The 19,343-nt window shown below is 40.0% G+C and overlaps 2 protein-coding genes across 3 annotated transcripts; one reads left to right on the top strand and one right to left on the bottom strand.

Annotated features, from left to right (window-relative positions):
* Positions 1 to 132: 132 nt before the first annotated feature.
* On the bottom strand, positions 133 to 7,667 carry si:dkey-9i23.16 (uncharacterized protein LOC571915 homolog). Its single transcript, XM_052464622.1, has 6 exons — positions 7,473 to 7,667; positions 3,425 to 3,506; positions 2,912 to 3,025; positions 1,095 to 1,151; positions 617 to 787; positions 133 to 456 (listed from the first exon to the last, which is right to left on the bottom strand). Exons 2-6 carry the CDS (start codon positions 3,503 to 3,505, stop codon positions 331 to 333), a joined length of 549 nt encoding a protein of 182 aa, XP_052320582.1. The 5' UTR covers position 3,506; positions 7,473 to 7,667; the 3' UTR covers positions 133 to 330.
* A 4-nt stretch (positions 7,668 to 7,671) lies between these two features.
* On the top strand, positions 7,672 to 18,127 carry tmem176 (transmembrane protein 176). 2 transcript variants are annotated; one of them, XM_052464620.1, is made up of 7 exons: positions 7,672 to 7,836; positions 8,012 to 8,150; positions 8,456 to 8,566; positions 8,782 to 8,838; positions 12,533 to 12,703; positions 15,316 to 15,432; positions 17,799 to 18,127. In XM_052464620.1, exons 2-7 carry the CDS (start codon positions 8,025 to 8,027, stop codon positions 17,856 to 17,858), a joined length of 642 nt encoding a protein of 213 aa, XP_052320580.1. In that variant the 5' UTR covers positions 7,672 to 7,836; positions 8,012 to 8,024; the 3' UTR covers positions 17,859 to 18,127. The 2 variants fall into 2 exon arrangements, with proteins under 2 accessions (XP_052320580.1, XP_052320581.1); XM_052464621.1 differs by having other exon boundaries at positions 7,700 to 7,836; positions 7,964 to 8,150.
* The last annotated feature ends 1,216 nt before the right edge of the window (positions 18,128 to 19,343 follow it).

Raw genomic sequence — 19,343 nt, 5'->3', positions numbered from 1 at the left:
AAAAGTAATGACTAACCACAAGTGAAACAGTACGGAAAGAATATGTTGTTCCTGATATTTATAGGTTATTATGGAAAGCCAGTTTACACTGAACACACAACACTTAATCTAAATAAGCATCAGAAGTCCACAGAGTTTATACAAATTATTTTATTAGGTTTATCAAAAAATGGTAAGCCTGTAAAGCTGGAAAGGAATAAACAAACCCATGAAAAACATGAACTTGAACAAGTTAAAGGAAATGTGGTCACTGATAAAAATATGATAAAACAGATTAATATTTTTCTAAAATAGATTTTTCAACTAGCATCAATTGGTTAATCAGTTTGACTAATTGATCATTCGGCACAGTCCCACTCTGAGTCCCTTGAGTGCGGACCAAGAGAGGAGAGAGTGGAGGATAAGAGCCCCCAGGTCATAAACAATGAGTAGGACTGTGACACTCCTGAAGAACCCCTGGGACAGAGAAAAAGACAAGGAAGGATAAACAACAACACACAAAAAACACAGTGCCACACACAATACAGGGAACTAAAATAGCATAGCGGCAAACAAGACAAACTGTCCACAGACACACCCACACTCATCAACCACCCACCCACAAATCAGTCCTTACCTCCAGGTACTCTCCTGGGCACTTTTGTGCAGCCCCTGCATACAGGTCGATGCTTGGCAGAGTGCAGGGTCCAGCAGTGCCCTGGACGGAGTGTAGGGAGACGCTGTACATACACAGAGCCAGTAGGCCCGCCAACAGGCTGGCCACGTTAGTGTAGGCACAGCCTGTCAGCTGGGGAGAAAGACACAACACGGAAGATAAAGTAAGTAGAGACAGGAAAATCTCCTGGCCCCAAAGATGAAACTGTTCCTAAGAGAAAAAAGGAATTGGACCTAAATGTTGCTATATAATGGATGTATCTTCTCATGCACGTAATAGGGTATATACATTGCACAGTAGCCCATGGGCAACATGTTCAGCCCAATATGTGGACTACTGTACAGGTAGACCCAGGTGGACATTTGAATAATGGAATCGATTACACCCGTTTAGAGCAGTGTATATTCCAATGCAACACGTGACTGTTGTAATGTCTTACTAGCTGCCTGCTGGGAGACTTCTCACAGGCCAAGGCGAACGACCCTGCAGTCACAAACTTTAAAAGAAAGTAGAAACAATATCTGTTGTTTCAATTGCTACAGATGTGAAAAAAGAAAACCAAACCCTCCAATGATGCACACAATATAACATATAGCCTATGCATATAAACAGAAGCCAGAGGAAGCTTGGCACCTTAATTGGGGAGGACGGGTTCATGGTAATGGCTGGAGCAGAATTGGTAGAATGGTATCAAATATATCAAACACATGGTCACCCTTCAATGTTGTGATGCAAAAATAACCACGACTCTGTGAAACATAAGATATTACAGTTTTTAACGTCCCGTTAGTAGGATAGTCTTGATCGTATATCATCCATTTTGTTTTCCAATGATTGCACGTTGGCAAATAGAACAGATGGTAGTGGGGGTTTACTCACTCGCCTACGAATTCGCAGAAGGCAGCCCGACCTCCGGCCCCTTTTTCTCTGTCTTTTCTTCACGCAAATGACGGGGATTTGGGCTCATTCCCGAGGAAGCAGTATATCCTTTGCATTGGACTCGTTAAAGAAAAAATCTTTGCCCAGTTTGAGGTGAGTAATCGCTGTTCTGTCACAGGAGGCCGCTGTTCTGATGTCCAGAAGTTATTTTCGGTCATAAGAGATGGTAGCAGCAACATTATGTACAAAATAAGTTAAAATATAAGTTATAAGCAATGCGCAAAAACGAACAAAATAGCACAGTTGGTTAGGAGCCCGTAAAACAGCAACCCTCCGGCTGTCATCAAGGCAAAGGGTGGCTACTTTTAAGAATCTCAAATATAAAATATATTTTGATTTGTTTGACACTTTTTTGGTTACTGCATGATTCCCTATGTGTTATTTTATAGTTTCGTCATTGTGTCACTTCTAATCCAAAGTGCTGGAGTACAGAGCCAAAACAATAACAAAAATATGTCACCACCCCAATACTTTTGGAGCTCACTGTATTGCCTAGTTAAATAAAGGTTACATTTTAAAAAATGTAAAAAATAAAACCACAATTGACACATCAATCCCTTCACTTCAATTTAAGCTATTATATAAATACTTGCTACAAAATGAATGCTCAATACAGTATATGGGGCATTGAACAGTCAGCCTTGTTGAGATTCTGCCACGAGGAAACAGAATCAATAGAATATATTTTTTGGTCCAGGAATGGTTGTTATGTCATAATATCAGGGTTCAGATGGAACTACAACATGTATTGTTATGGGATCTGAAAAAAACTATCAGTCACTGGGAAATATCATTATACTCTTGAGTAAAGTATTTATTTTTAGGGCAATATCGGCAGAAATGTAACAAATAGATAGGTTCAGGACCCTCGTAAGACCCTCATAGTCAAATGGAGGGATGTAATTGCAAAAGAAAATAGCAAAATGGCATTTTACTGAGAAAGATGGGTTAATCTGTGGATATCGGAGGGTTGGAGTGAAGATCAGAATAAATGGTGGATTGGCCAATGTGGGTGAAAATCCAGCACTTGAACAAATGTGGAATATGTGTATCATTTTTCAACGACAGGTACTGTAAATGTGAGTGAAATAGCTTTAAGTAGCAGTAGAACTATTGTTGTCCACTAGTTTACTCCAATTAGAGTAGAGATGGTATGGCAAGGGGGAAAAAGTATAGAGAAAAATAAAACATGGTTTACATGTCTTTGATGCCATTCCATTTGCTCCGTTCCAGACATTATTATGAACTGTCTTCCCCTCAGCAGCCTCCTGTGACAGAAACAAAGTTATTCATGGCTTTATTAAATTAGGATCTTACCAGGAAGCCAATAAATAAAGGGAGCATAAGTTGTAGTTTGGGTAAGCCAATGTCCATGTAGTACAGAGGCACAGCCAACAGCACCTGGAATAGACCCAGCAGTATCGACACCACCTGGTGGAGAAAAGAGAGAACTGCATCTAAAGGAACTGTGACGATGATTACATAACTGAGCTCTGTGGTCCGATTCTAGCCTTCTCCCAGTTCCATTCATTCTTGCTCATGAGAAATGACTAGTGCAAAAAGTATGATGAGGACAATCGGCCCTTCTAGACCTTGCTTTCACCAGTCCAATGCGTTTAAGTCCATGAGGAGGAAGTGAGCAAGTGCGTACTCCGTGGAACAAGTGTCTGATGCATGATAACAAGAAAGATATATGAATTCCACTATTAAAAGACAATTGAATGGTACAACAAGGGGGAGAGAGCAGTCTGGTAGATGTATTGCCTATCTATATGTATGAGTGTTTAGTAATCATTCAATTCATGTCCATTACTCATTCAATTCTCTTACCGCTACAACCTCTGGGTCAAACTTGATGAAGAGGCGATGTAGTTTAGGACCACCTGTTCCTGACTCAGTGGATGACATCATCCTGAATTAAAGGGTTTGGTCCAGGAGAGTGGAGAGGAAAGAGAAAAGAGAGAGAAAAAAAATGAAGAGGAGACATGCTTATCAATCAGAATCAATCACAAAATATAACCAATGCAAGGCCCAAAGAATTGTACATTTACATTTACATTTAAGTCATTTAGCAGACGCTCTTATCCAGAGCGACTTACAAATTGGTGCATTCACCTTATGACATCGAGTGGAACAGCCACTTTACAATAGTGATCTGCAATATTGTACATTGACTCTGTACCGGTACCCCGCCCTGTATATAGTCTCGCTATTGTTATTTTACTGTTTCTCTTTAATTACTTGTTACTGTTATTTCTTCTTCTTATCTGTATTTCTTAAAACTGCATTGGTGGTTAGGGGCTCGTAAAGTAACAATTTCACTGTAAGGTCTACGACCTGTTGTATTTGGCGCATGTGACTAATAACATTTTATTTGATTTGACAAACACAAAATGTAATCACAGGCACTGGAACGCAGATAAACGGTAGAATGCATGTTTGCAATTTTGGGTTCTCAAAGGTTTGATTGATGATTCACAGAGAGCTCTATGCTTCCAGCAGGATATTTGAACTCTGCTTAAATAAAGGGATACTTCGGGATTTTGGCAACGAGTACCTCTATTGATTGATTTAATTTATTTGACAATTTGTCAAATCAATACATACATACGGGCACTCCAGCTGGTGACGCCTCCACATACAATTTAAGAAAATCATCAAGGATAACGCAATAAAGCTTAACAGCCTATTTCCAACGTGGTCCTTTTATAATAATAATATATGCCATTTAGCTGACGCTTTTATCCAAAGCGACTTACAGTCATGTGTGCATACATTCTACGTATGGGTGGTCCCGGGAATCGAACCCACTACCCTGGCGTTACAAGCGCCATGCTCTACCAACTGAGCCACAGAAGGACCACCTATTATTATTATTATTATTATTATTATATTATTATTATATGGTCCTTTTGAAGAGGCAAAGGGGAAGTGGGAATACAACAAAGTTAGGAAGCAATTGTAATGACTACAGACAATGACAGACACAATTGTTGTTTGTTTCACAACATCCGATAATTAATGACACTTCCGTTCCAAATAAACAACTATGGACAGGTACATCTTCCCACACACACACACACACACACACACACACACACACACACACACACACACACACACACACACACACACACACACACACACACACACACACACACACACACACACACACACACACACACACACACACACACACACACACACACACACACACAAAAGACAATCACAATATAATTAACAACACTTTTGAGACATGCTACTATTTAGCCATTTTTTCCAGTGAGAACTTGAAACTACCTATGGAGGTTATACGTTTCCAATTCTTTGGAAGATTATTCCAAAGAATGGCAGCCGAGTATAAAAATGTTTCGTTCCCCATACCACTATTACATCTAAAAGGAACGGTGTCAGTTTCACTCCTTCTCGTTGAATAGCTATGGTTATCCCTTACTAAGTTAAAGTAGTTACATCTGGGGACCAGACTGTGGACAATCTGATGTACAAGACACAATTTTCTCTGAGCGACTCTCTCCTCCACGTTTAAGCCGTCGAAGGCTTTCAAAGAGGGAAGAGTCGAGATGCTGGAAAGTTTAAGAATCATCCTGACTCATTTTGTTCTGAGATGCCTGCAATGTATTTTGCGATATCTTGGGGGCACTACTGTAACAGGAAGAGCCTGCATAGTCGAAGTGTCACTGAACAAGAGCCCCTGCCAATGTCCCCATTGCATTCTTATCCAGATATTTGGAGGTTCTAGCCAGGAATCTAATTTTATGGTTCACTTCATGCCATGCTCTCCCCTTTTAGATCTAGCATACATCCAAGATACTTAACAGAGTATTTTGCTGCGACTACATGTCACCTACTTCCACCTTAAAATCTGGGGATTTCCTAAGTTTCACTTTGTACCCGAACAACATGGACTCTGTTTTTCCAAGGTGAAGTGACAGCTTATTGTCATATAGCCATTTACTGAGGGCTTTCTCAGCCACATTTTTTGTCTTTGTGCGAAACGAACAGTGCAGAATCATCTGCATGTAGGAAAAGGTCACAGGTACGGGTAGATTTCAGATCATTTATACGCAATAGAAATAAAAGTGGACCCAGTACACTCCCTTGGGGTACTCTGCAGTTCAAGATTTTGGGTTTAGACAGGGTCTCATCCACATCCACCATCTGTTTTCTTTCTTGCAGGTAAGAGCTGACTCATTTTACTGCTAAGTTGTTAAAGCCCATGGCTCTTAGTTTGATTAACAGAATCTCATGATTCACTGTATCGAACACCTTTTGGAGATCTAACATGACCATAACACAAAATGTCCCTACGTCTACTTCCTTCCTTATGTCGTGAGTCAGATATAGTAGGCAGGTGTCAGAATGGGATTTCATAAAGCCAGATTGGAGCTCATGGAATAGGTTATGTAAAGAAATATAACTGTCAATCGTCTTGAACATAATCTTTTCCATGACCTCCGAATAAAGCCCACATGATTGAGAGAGGCTGATAGTTTCCATGATCTAACTTATTCCCTTTTTTAAAATACAGGAAGGACCCTTGCAAATTTTAGTCCACTGGGAAAACAGCCTGGTTCAATAGACAGATTCACAATGTGAGTTACACAGGGGGTGATAATTACCGCAGCATCCTATAGAAATATAGGATATAGCACAGTTGATTCATACACCTTTTCAAATAAAAAATCATCTTCATGAATCCCCTGCTGTGAGTCAAACATCTGGACCTGACTCTCCCCATAGCAACCTTCCTCGAATGTCCAAGCTAAGATGATCTACTTCACCAGAGTCATTGCCAAAATCCCGAAGTATCCCTTTAAGCATGTGCATGTTTATGTTGAGCTGTAACTGCAAGAGGGGCGAGGTTCATTTGACCTAGCAAGGACTTGGATTGTGGTGATGAGTGGTGTGAATGACTGGATGAGAGAGAGAGAGAGAGAGAGAGAGAGAGAGAGAGAGAGAGAGAGAGAGAGAGAGAGAGAGAGAGAGAGAGAGAGAGAGAGAGAGAGAGAGAGAGAGAGAGACAGGAGGAGAGAGAAAAGAAGAGGGAGGGAGGGAGGGAGGGAGGGGGAGAGAGAGTCCGAGAGAGAATAAGAGAAAAAAAGGAGAGGGGAGAGAGGCATGGGGGGGCAGAGAGAGAGAATGAAAACCACATGTCTGAGTTGGCCTAGTCCCTATTGGATATAGTGGAATGTTGCTGCTAGATGAAAAACAGATGTGCACAGTGGGCTTGGGGAGAGACGGGGGCGGGGGGGAGGTGTATTACAATGAAATCAAGATATGGGGGCATGGGAACATTTCATTTCCAGACCAGCTTCACCAAACATTATTCTAGAGCGTAGAACGCTGTTCAAACACAGACCTCACTGCATGCGCTATGCACTCTACTCTATTCGAAGTGGGGAAGGGTTTGCTTGTTTAGGCCAAGCAAACGAAATAAGAGGAGGGGAGAGAGGGAAGAAAACAAAACAGGGGAAAGAGCAATGAACTACGGTACATTAACACGGTCCAGCCGACTGGTCTGAACTGTATTGACGCAACATGAAGTTCAAGGACAAGTGAATGTGAGGGGGGCTTGGGCAGAGCACCATGCACACATATCCGCCATAATAGAAATATAGTCTTCTTTTATTTATTTAATTAGCCTACATTTTATGAAACCTTTATTTAAAGATTACAGGTCAATTAAAAACAAATCTAGAACGCCTATTTACCATTCTTATTTCTCAACCATCTTGTTCTGTTGCCTACACATCAGGACTAAACTGCCATGTTCTCTCGATTCCCCCTGAAGATCAGCGCAACTTCATCCACCATTTACGTAAATTCATCAGATATATTTGTATTAAAACGGACTTACCTTGAGGAAAACGGCCACTGTTGTATGCACACGGTCCTTTATTTTGTTGCAAAATGACCGTGTAGGTCCAGGCTGTCACAAAAACTCGGATCAACTCGGAATGTTTATATTGACTATTGTATCACTGTCTACCAAGACGAGGGGGTGACAGTGGGCTAGGGGTGGAGGCTTCGCACCAGTGAAAGTAAGCTAATCCTACTCATGTTTCGCTCGTGCCAAGAACGGGCGGAGACACAAAAAGTTAAGGGAACGGACTCGGACTGGCTATGTTGCGAAATCAATTTTTCTAATTCGTGGATTCGGTAACAAGAAGTTGAGTTTGTGGAATTAGGCATACTAGTGATTTTGTATCTGAAAGGAAAAGGTAAGATGCGTCGATTATCCTAATTGGTATTTTGATTGTTTAACGGTACACCCTGGAGGTTTCACTATTGTTGTATAATTAATCATAATTTAAATAAAAGTGTTGGTAAAGTGAATCTCTTTAATAGCATAACAATTGAACACACATTGCGTGTGTCCTTTTCCTGGACCCCCAGTGCCAAAGGACTGATGGCTGTGTCGGTCTCAAGGGACCTGTCAGTGAGCGTGACCACGGACATCAACTCGGATAAACTGACCGACAAACAGCAGGCTCTGCGCGAGAGCATCCAGAAAGGCGAGCCGAAGGCTTTGGGGGTGAGCGTCAGATGTCAAAGACTATTTTTACTTATTTTTTTTATAGATGGAGATGCTTACAATAGGGGGTGGTTATTATTGCATATTGTGTTCAGTCCTGTTGTGTTCAGCCCATATTATAAAACCCTTTTTACATCAGCAGTTCCCACAAAGTGCATTTACAGTAAACTGGCCTGTGTGTGTGTGTGCTTGCATCTGTCTGTGTGTGTGATTGTGTGTGATTGTGTGTGTTCTATCTATCTATCTATCTATCTATCTATCTATCTATCTATCTATCTATCTATCTATCTATCTATCTGTGTCAGGTGTCCCAGATAATGATTGGGTTGATGGTGATGTCCTACTCCATCCCCCTCCTCTCCACTGAGTTCACAGAGGTCGTGACCTTTGGGGTGCCATGGTGGAGTGGCCTATCGGTAACCTAGTAACCTAACCATCACTCATACTCACTCTCTGTACTGAATAGTTACATAAGTTATTCTATCAAATTTGTTATTGTGATTACCAGTTTTTTTTGAAGTGTTGCCATTCAATTTCATTATTGTTTTATCAGCTAATGCACTAATTATTTTAATCATTGTTTATGATATTTTATTGACAATTGGGAGTTGTTTATATCTGCTGTGTCTAGTTCATAGCAGCAGGAGTCGTTGCCATAGTGATGGAGAAACACAGCAGTATGAAATCGGTGAGTATGAATACCACCACACGGACACTAGTGATCTCATAACCCGCAATCCCCATGGTTATATCCGCGGGCCGTCCAGGTATAGGGCAATGATGTATATAAACTCTGGATTGCTAATTCTATGTATTGGCCAATGAGAGGCTTTGAAGCCACTGGTCGGCAATATTAGCACTCCCCAGAAAATCAGCCCTCCATAGAGAGAAATAGTAATGGCGTCTTTTTGTAGGCACAAACTCCGCCATGGTTCATTGGACAAAGCCTATGGGGAAAATGAATGGTGTTTTTGTAGAGTTTTTTGTTTAAAACCTCTTAAGGGTTGCAGCCTTTTTTTTCCCATTTCCACCTAAAATGAAATCTAATTGCCTGTAGCTCAGGACCTGAAGCAAGTAGATGCATATTCTTGATACTTTTTGAATGTAAACACTTTGAAGTTTGTGGCAATATGAAATTAATATAAGAGAATATAACACATTAGATCTGGTAAAAGATCATAGAAATAAAAAACAAGCGGTTTCTCAAAAATAATTGTTGCATCATCTTTGAAATGCAAGAGAAAGGCCAAAGACAGTGAAGTATGATTCTAGGTGTCATTTAGACGTTGTCCACAAGATGGCAACAGTTTGTGCGCAACGTTTCAGACTGATCCAGTGAATAATTACTTCACTACACAATATTTTGTATTCATTCTATCAGGAGTTTGCCCAAATGTGCCAAATTTGTCAATTTTTAAATGTTCGTGTACATTCAACCTTTATTTAACTAAGCAAGTCAGTTAATAACAAATTCTTATTTTACAATGAAAGCGTACCACGGCCAAACCCTCCCTTAACCCGGATGACGCTGGGCCAATTGTGCGCCGCCCTATGGGACTCCCGCTCACAGCCAGTGTGATACAGCCCGGGATCGAACCAGGGTCTGTAATGACGCCTCTAGCACTGAGATGCAGTGCCTTAGACCGCTGCACAACTCGGGAGCCTAACATTACCTTACATAACTATAGAGAACATACAAAAATCCTATGGCAATAAAACATTTAAGTTTACACACTGCCAGAAATGTCATACATGATGGATCATTAGCTTCCCTACAGAAAAGACAGCAGGTGTGGGGTGTGTCAAACTGTAGAACCCAGTTCCTACATTTGAATATAAAAATGGATGTTATCAAACAAAAGTATCAAACAAAACTTTTATGGGACCCTTAGGATGACAAATCAGATAAAGATTACTGAGTGTAAGTACATTATTTACCTTCAGAGGTGAATGTATCAAACCAGTTGCCATGATAAAAAAGTGTTTTGTTGTTGTGCACTATCCTCAAACAATAGCATGGTATTTTTTCACTGTAATAGCCACTGTAAATTGGACACTGCGGTTAGATTAACAATAAGACATGTCTATGTCCTGGAAAGTTGGCTGTTGTTTAAAACGTGATTCTAGTCACATTATTGCATATTGAGCAACAACTGTCCCGATTTAGGGACACCGATCCCATAGAGGTTAAACACCCAAAATAAGGTTTGTATTAAACACAGGCTTAGGAGATCTTATACGTTTAGTTCTATGAGATAATCTTCATCAGCTAACATCACCTTTTGTGAATTTTGAAGAATTTATGTAATTAAAAAAAGCACATTAAGCACTTCATAATAAAGGCTTCCTAATTCATAAAGGTCATGTTAACTGACTCCTATCATCTCATAGAACAAAACTTATAAGATCTCCTAAGCCTGTGTTAACCTCTGACCTTATTGTCGGTGTTCATTTTTCGCATAGGGATGGCTGAATGAATCAGCGGTAGGTAACTCATTTCCGGGTTTTAGGGCTACAAGCTGGAGCGTTCTATAGGATTGAATGGAATTCGACATTATTTCATTTAAATATTTCAAGGACAAAATTGGATGTATTTAAGTATTTTTGTTGTTTTAGTGGAGACAGGAACATTAATACTTTCGAAAAATTATACTTTAAGGAAAATGTTTTTAGATATTGCTTTATTTGTATGTTTAGCTCATATCGTATCATTTAAAAGTATGCATTAAGGTGTCTGTAATAGAATAAACATGGCAATAGCTTCCAAAATATATATATATTTTTTACAATGGTGTTGTGGTGCCAAGATGGAGGCACGGTGGGTTCAAAACAGTGCCCCCTATCATCTAGTGTTTATATATACATCATTGGTTTAGGGTTATGAAATATTATGCAAATGCAGGGCGGGTAGGTGGCAGTTGGGTTGAATAACGAGAAAATAATACATACAAAAATCTATACATGTATCATTGTTGTGCAATTTATATCTAGGCCTATAGACTACATTTAGGGGTTTCTTTCATGTTTTTGGCATTAGTGAGAAAGCCTAAACTTTAGGGCCTAACTTTACGCGCGCCAAACAGCCTACACGCCAAACGCTTTTGAGAACACACATCGAACCACTGAGGCAAAAAAGGACAATACTGGAGTTTAATTCAATAAGAAAAAGCTGCGAAATAGAGAGTTGAAAATACAGAGACGGGAGGGCCATAAAGGTAATGTTGGGAAAGATTTGGTGAAGTGGTAAAAGAGGATGATAACAGTGCATATATTATGTGTGAAGATTACGAATCGCTATACGACTGTCACAAGATGGGGACATCAAATAGGCCTGTGACACGTCAAGGGAACTGTAGCCTACTGTTCAGGTGGGTTTAATTGAAACGGAAATCTGGTACACTAACCTCTCACATAGCCTTAATATTAACTCCTGCAGAATGAAGCATTTCTAGGGTAAAATTATACACCAAATGTACATTTTGACTCCGGAACAGGAGTAGAGAAATATGATTTATTTCAGAATCTTGAGAGAATGTGAATATGCACAGTCAGGGACCGACTGTAGAGCTGCGATCTATCAGCGTCATAAAAGCTGATAGTATTTTAACCACATAAATACGCATCCAAGCCAAACTCAAATCTTATCAGAAACATGTTGGGCCATTTTCACAGCTTTCAATTTCCTTACAACTGGTCAAACAGATTCTGGTGCGCAAGGGTTTATTTCGTTTTCTAGGAAACATATAATGACAGAAGGGAAGCTGCATGTATCCAATAATAGACAAGTTGACTCACAAATAGCCTAGCAAAATTATAAGCAGAAACATATCTAAAATAGGCACACAAAAAAATCCAGCACCCCCTGTCCAAAACATTCTGCCATCTCTGACTCTAGCCTACAGCGCATTTATTTATTTATTTGTGGGTCGGGTGCTAGCCTCAGATTTTCACTTTATCACAGATAGTCACACACACACACACACACACACACACACACACACACACACACACACACACACACACACACACACACACACACACACACACACACACACACACACACACACACACTACATTCTAAAAATGTACACTATAATCAATGAGGTCTGGCCCCTGACTCCCACCCCTATCAATTCAATTCAATTAAGGGGATTTATTGGCATGGAAAACATGTGTTAACATTGCCAAAGCATTTGAGGTAGATAATATACAGAAGTGAAATAAACAAAAATTAACAGCAAACATGACACATACAGAAGTTTCAAAACAATAAAGACATTACAAATGTCATATTACGTATATATACAGTGTTGTAACGATGTACACATCTCTTCCTCCCTCTCTCTCTCTCTCTCTCTTTCTCTCTCCCTCTGTCCCTCTAGCTGGGTGTGTGTATGGTGGTGACACTGGTGGCCATTTTGGTTTCTCTCCTGGCCCTCATCATCTACTTCATTGATCTCCACAACAACCCAGAGGCACCGTGTAACCACCCCCTGGTCCCCGCAACGCACGACAGGCAGGAGTATGAATGTAACCACCAGCACTATGCCACTGTTAGTACCTCTTTCATCATTGGTCTGTTTGTGTGTGTGTGTGTGTGTGTGTGTGTGTGTGTGTGTGTGTGTGTGTGTGTGTGTCGCCAGTATCCAGTATCAGTCAAAAGTTTGGACAAACCTACTCATTCAAGGGTTTTTCTTTATTTTTACTATTTTCTACATTGTATAATAATAGTGAAGACATCAAAACTATGAAATCACACATATGGATTCATGTCATAACCAAAAAAGTGTTAAACAAATCAAAATATATTTGAGATTCTTCAAAGTAGCCACCCTTTTCCTTGTTGACAGCCTTGCACACTCTTGGCATTCTCTCAACCAACTTCATGAGGTAGTCACCTGGAATGCTTTTAAATTAACAGGTGAGCCTTGTTAAAAGTTAATTTGCAGAATTTATTTCCTTCTTAATGTGTTTGAGCCAATCAGTTGTGTTGTGATAAGGTAGGATTGGTATACAGAAGATAGCTCTATTTGGTAAAAGACCAATTCCATATTATGGCAAGAACAGCTCAAATAAGCAAAGAGAAACAACATTCCATCATTACTTTAAGACATGAAGGTCAGTCAATACAGAACATTTCTTCAAGTTCAGTCGCAAAAACCATCATGCGCTATGAAGAAATTGGCTCTCATGAGGACCGCCACAGGAAAGGAAGACTCAGAGTTACCTCTGCTGCAGAGGTAATAAAAAGAAGAGACTTGTTTCAGTCAGGAAGTTAAAGCTTAAAGCTTGGTCTCAAATGGGTCTTGCAAATGGAAAGTGACCCCAAGCATACTAGTTGTGGCAAAATGACTTCTGGACAACAAAGTCAAGGTATTGGAGTGGCCATCACAAAGCCCTGACCTCAATCCTATAGAACATTTGTGGGCAGAACTGAATAAGTGTGTGCGAGCAAGGAGGCCTACAAACCTGACTCAGTTACACCAGCTCTGTGAGGAAGAATGGGCTAAAATTCACCCAAACTTATTGTGGGAAGGTTGTGGAAGGCTACCCAAAACATTTGACCCAAGTTAAACTATTTAAAGGCAATGATAGCTACCAAATACTAATTGAGTGTATGTAAACTTCTGTTCCACTGGGAATGTGATTAAATAAATAAAAGCTGAAATAAATCATTCTCTCTAATATTATTCTGACATTTCACATTCTTAAAATAAAGTGGTGATCCTAACTGACCTAAGACAGGGACTTTTTACTTTTATTAAATGTCAGGAATTGTGGAAAACTGAATTTAAATGTATTTGTCTAAGGTGTATGTAAACTTCCGACTGCAACTGTATATACTGTATTCTATTCTATTCTACTGTATCTTAGTCTATGCCGCTCTGACATTGCTCATCCATATATTTATATATATATATATATTCTTAATTCCATTCCTTTACTTAGATTTGTGTGTATTGGATATATGTTGTGAAATATTTAGATATTACTTGTTAGATATTACTGCACTGTTGTACTAGAAACACAAGCATTTCGCTACACCCGCAATAACATCTGCTAAACACATGTATGTGACCAATAATATTTGATTTGATGGTCGAATTTTTGCAAAGAAAACACTATTAAAGAACATCAATAATAAGAAGAAGAATAAGAAGAGACTTGCTTGGGCCAAGAAACAGGAGCAATGGACATTATACCGGTTGAAATCTGTCCTTTGGTCTGATGATTCCAAATTTGAGATTTTTGGTTCCAACCGCCTTGTCTTTGTGAGACGCAGAGTAGGTGAACAAATGATCTCCACATGTGTGGTTCCCACAGTGAAGCATGGAGGAGGAGGTGTGATGGTGCTTTGCGGGTGACACTGTCTGTGATTTATTTAGAATTCAAGGCACACTTACCCAGCATGGCTACCACAGCATTCTGCAGCGATATGCCATCTCATCTGGTTTGCGCTTAGTGGGACTATCATTTGTTTTTCAACAGGACAATGACCCAACAAACCTCCAGGCTGTGTAACGGCTATTTGACCAAGAAGGAGAGTGATGGAATGCTGCATCAGATGACCTGACCTCCACAATCACCTGACCTTAACCCAAATGAAATGGTTTGGGATGAGTTGGACTGCAGAGTGAAGGAAAAGCAGCCAACATGTGCTCAGCATATGTGGGAACTCCTTCAAGACTGTTGGGAAAGCATTCCTCATGAAGCTGGTTGAGGGAATGCCAACAGTGTGCAAAGCTGTTATCAAGGCAAAAGGGTGGCTACTTTGAAGAATCTAGAATATAAAATATATTTTGATTTGTTTAACCCTTTTTTGGTTACTAGATAGATGATTCCATATGTGTTATTGCATAGTTTTGATGTCTTCACTATTATTCTACAATGTAGAAAATAGTAAAAATAAAGAAAAACCCTTGAATGAGTAGGTGTGTCCAAACGTTTAACTGGTACTGTATGTTGTTACCCCAATGTGTTTGTAATGCATCATGTCTATGACTCATTGAGAAATTATATTTAATCTGAAATGATAAATCTCTCATATTCAAATGATCTGTTTTGTCACAATGCAATATTACAAACGATGTGTGACAAATGTTCTTACAAATGACTTGCTCTCAGTTTAACTTTAGCTCTCTCTCTCTCTCTCTCTTTACCTCAGGTGTTCAGTTATGGAGTAAAGTCGTCCCTCCTTCTCTTCACCATCATCCAGATCACCATCTCCTCAACGCTCTCTTACATCCTGTACAAAAAGAGGAGGAGTTTTGGACCCTACTCAGTAAGACAGACAGGAAAATACATTAAAGGGGAACTTTAGTATTTGATTCAATTAACAGTTGTAGATTACAAGATTACCATGTACATTATATATTTAGTATTTATTAGGATCCCCATTCTGCAGCTACTCTTCCTGGGGTCCAAACAGGGTTTAAACAATTACATCACAGTAAAACACAACAGCCTACATCATAATTAAAAAAATACATCATAAAATACATTATTACTCTGTGATTGCAAATGTACAATATAAAGTCCACACTACCACAACATTACAATGTGTATGTGTGTGTGTAGAGTACATGCAGATTACAGATTACAGTGTCTCCTGGCCCATAGACTACTTTCCGGCTTAGGAACCATCGAACCATCTCGGCCGTCATTGTAAATAAGAATTTGTTAGTAACTGACTTGCCTAGTTAAATAAAGGTTGAATAAAATCAAATGCAAAAAATTGTAAAATACTTCCCCTTTAATATTTAGTTGATCACTGTAATATTCGTTATTATCTGGGGTATTATTGCTGAATTACCATGATCATATTCATCACGGGATGTGGTGGGAATAGATATTTACATTTTATAACTTGGATTTATTTGCGGGTATGTTCAGTCTAAATGTTATTATTATATGTCTATTGTTTATGATCACAACATATGCTTGCCATATTGAAAACAAGAGTGCTGGCAATGAGGAATAATATTTCAAGACAGAATCCAAACAAAATGAAAGGGGGATAAAAACAACGGCTATTTTTTCAGAGAGATTTTTACCGTACAAATAAAATATTTACAAGATTGTGTAAATACACAGAGGATGCCACAGGGCAATAGAGTAGTGGCACTAGAGTAGTGGCAATAGAGTAGTGGCAATAGAGTAGGGGCAATAGAGTAGTGGCAATAGAGTAGTGGCAATAGAGTAGTGGCAATAGAGTAGTGGCAATAGAGTAGTGGCAATAGAGTAGTGGCAATAGAGTAGTGGCAATAGAGTAGTGGCAATAGAGTAGTGGCAATAGAGTAGTGGCAATAGAGTAGTGGCAATAGAGTAGTGGCAATAGAGTAGGGGCAATAGAGTAGTGGCAATAGAGTAGTGGCAATAGAGTAGTGGCAATAGAGTAGTGGCAATAGAGTAGTGGCAATAGAGTAGTGGCAATAGAGTAGTGGCAATAGAGTAGGGGCAATAGAGTAGTGGCAATAGAGTAGTGACACTAGAGTAGTGGCAATAGAGTAGTAGCAATAGAGTAGTGGCAATAGAGTAGTGGCAATAGAGTAGTGGCAATAGAGTAGGGGCAATAGAGTAGGGGCAATAGGGCAATAGAGTAGTGACAATAGAGTAGTGACAATAGAGTAGTGGCAATAGAGTAGTGGCAATAGAGTAGTGGCAATAGAGTAGTGGCAATAGAGTAGTGGCAATAGAGTAGTGGCAATAGAGTAGTGACAATAGAGTAGTGACAATAGAGTAGGGGAAATAGAGTAGGGGCAATAGAGTAGTGGCAATAGAGTAGTGGCAATAGAGTAGTGGCAATAGAGTAGGGGCAATAGAGTAGTGACAATAGAGTAGTGGCAATAGAGTAGTGGCAATAGAGTAGTGGCAATAGAGTAGTGGCAATAGAGTAGTGGCAATAGAGTAGTGGCAATAGAGTAGTGGCAATAGAGTAGGGGCAATAGAGTAGTGGCAATAGAGTAGTGGCAATAGAGTAGGGGCAATAGAGTAGGGGCAATAGAGTAGGGGCAATAGAGTAGTGGCAATAGAGTAGTGGCAATAGAGTAGTGGCAATAGAGTAGTGGCAATAGAGTAGTGGCAATAGAGTAGGGGCAATAGAGTAGTGGCAATAGAGTAGTGGCAATAGAGTAGGGGCAATAGAGTAGGGGCAATAGAGTAGTGACAATAGAGTAGTGACAATAGAGTAGTGGCAATAGAGTAGTGGCAATAGAGTAGTGGCAATAGAGTAGTGACAATAGAGTAGTGACAATAGAGTAGTGGCAATAGAGTAGTGGCAATAGAGTAGTGGCAATAGAGTAGTGGCAATAGAGTAGTGACAATAGAGTAGTGGCAATAGAGTAGTGGCAATAGAGTAGTGGCAATAGAGTAGTGGCAATAGAGTAGTGGCAATAGAGTAGTGACAATAGAGTAGTGGCAATAGAGTAGTGGCAATAGAGTAGTGGCAATAGAGTAGGGGCAATAGAGTAGTGGCAATAGAGTAGTGGCAATAGAGTAGGGGCAATAGAGTAGGGGCAATAGAGTAGTGACAATAGAGTAGTGCCGTGGAAATTACCGCCAGGGACACCTGAAGTCAATGTAAAATGTTCCTTCACATTAGTTAATCTATTTTTCTACTCTCCCTTTTTCTTTCTTTCTCTCTTCCAGTCTCTCAATCAAGATGTTCCCTCGACTCCCATACTGGTCACTGCCCCCGACTTCAACTGACCAATAACAGCTGCAGACAGATTTCCACCAGTTCCCCTGTTATGATACTGATGATTTGTCCGCCACTAATGGTTTGTTTAAGTTTCTACCATTGTGGCTTTATGTTATGTCTTTGAATGTGTAACGTGAAGCTGTGGAATTGATTTGGATGTGATTCCATAGTATGCAGTGTTTTACTACCATGCAGTGTTAAATAATGTTTTCATTGTCCCTAAATTCCTCATTTGTTTTGTATATTATCACCTAAATAAAATAATTTGTATCAAAAATACTGTTCTTCAAAATGCATTTGTAAAATGACCTCCATCTGTTCTGATATTAAGTCCCGTTCGTCTTCTCTCCGGATAGTCAGGACAAAGTGTTCTCTCTCTCTAGAACACAAGTAAGCCTTGTCCGAGCCAGAACGGCCCATAGGGGCTGGAGCCTATCGCCAGTTTCTGCAGCGTGAGGCAGCGTGATGTACAAGTACACCTCATGGACAGGACGCTAGAATGCCTAGAATGACAGAACAACATGAAGAAGGTTTAGTCAGCAATGTCATCAAAAATGTCCTCTTAAGATTCTCCAGGAAGTGTTTCTGTAACTAGGTTATGGATGTGCTCTGGGAGCCAGATGGAACCTCCAGTGAATGGATGGAACTGAATGGAACCATTTGGAACAGTTGACTTCATTTTGGTTGGCTCCCATGTACAGTACACTTCCTAGTATAGTTCAAATCAAAGCCTTTTCTCCCATTCTAGGCACTAGGCCAGAGAGATTCCACTCTCGTCTCTATCCATTCGAAACACACACACACACACACACAATGTGACTGGGCCGTCCAGCTGCCGACCTCCTGACCTCCCTCATCTCTTCCTGTTCTGTTCCCTCACAGTCTCTCCTTTCAGAGACATGGAATGTGGCCCAAATGGCACCCTATTCCCTATATAGTGCACTGCTGGTCAAAAGTAGTGCACTGTATAGGGTATAGGGTGCCATTTGGGAGGGGGGCAGGGTTACAGGGTAGTGGAGTGGCTGAGCCGTTCACTGCTTTGATGGAGTCTGACTCCAGATTATTCAAAAAACTCATTGTTTTGTTTCTCTCTGGCCCCCTCTTCCATTCCATCCCACACTCTCCCTCCCACACACAATCCACCCCTCTCTTTTTCCATCCACCCTTCCTCACCTCCTTTTTTTCTATATCCTTCTTTCTCGCTCTTTACATTTACTTATTCACTGCATTATTACATTTGTTTTTTATTTAAGAGGGACAAATATTAAAAGCTCTTTATGAATAAATATACATGATTATTTTCTCTCCCTCCCTCTTTTTCCCTCTCTGAACATCTCCCTGGTATGAGAAGGGAATAGGTCTTTATTTGTAATTTGAGTAGCCTAGTTATATATCTCTGTTCTTTCTGCCAAGGAATTTTCAGTACACGGAAGACCTCTGTCCAACGGCCACAAATATCCCATTGCTTTCATTGACAATTGACAGCAACAGGG

Source organism: Oncorhynchus keta, chromosome 16, assembly GCF_023373465.1.
Source record: "Oncorhynchus keta strain PuntledgeMale-10-30-2019 chromosome 16, Oket_V2, whole genome shotgun sequence".
NCBI classification, from domain to species: Eukaryota; Metazoa; Chordata; class Actinopteri; order Salmoniformes; family Salmonidae; genus Oncorhynchus; species Oncorhynchus keta.
This window is presented reverse-complemented; position numbering and strand designations above follow the sequence as displayed.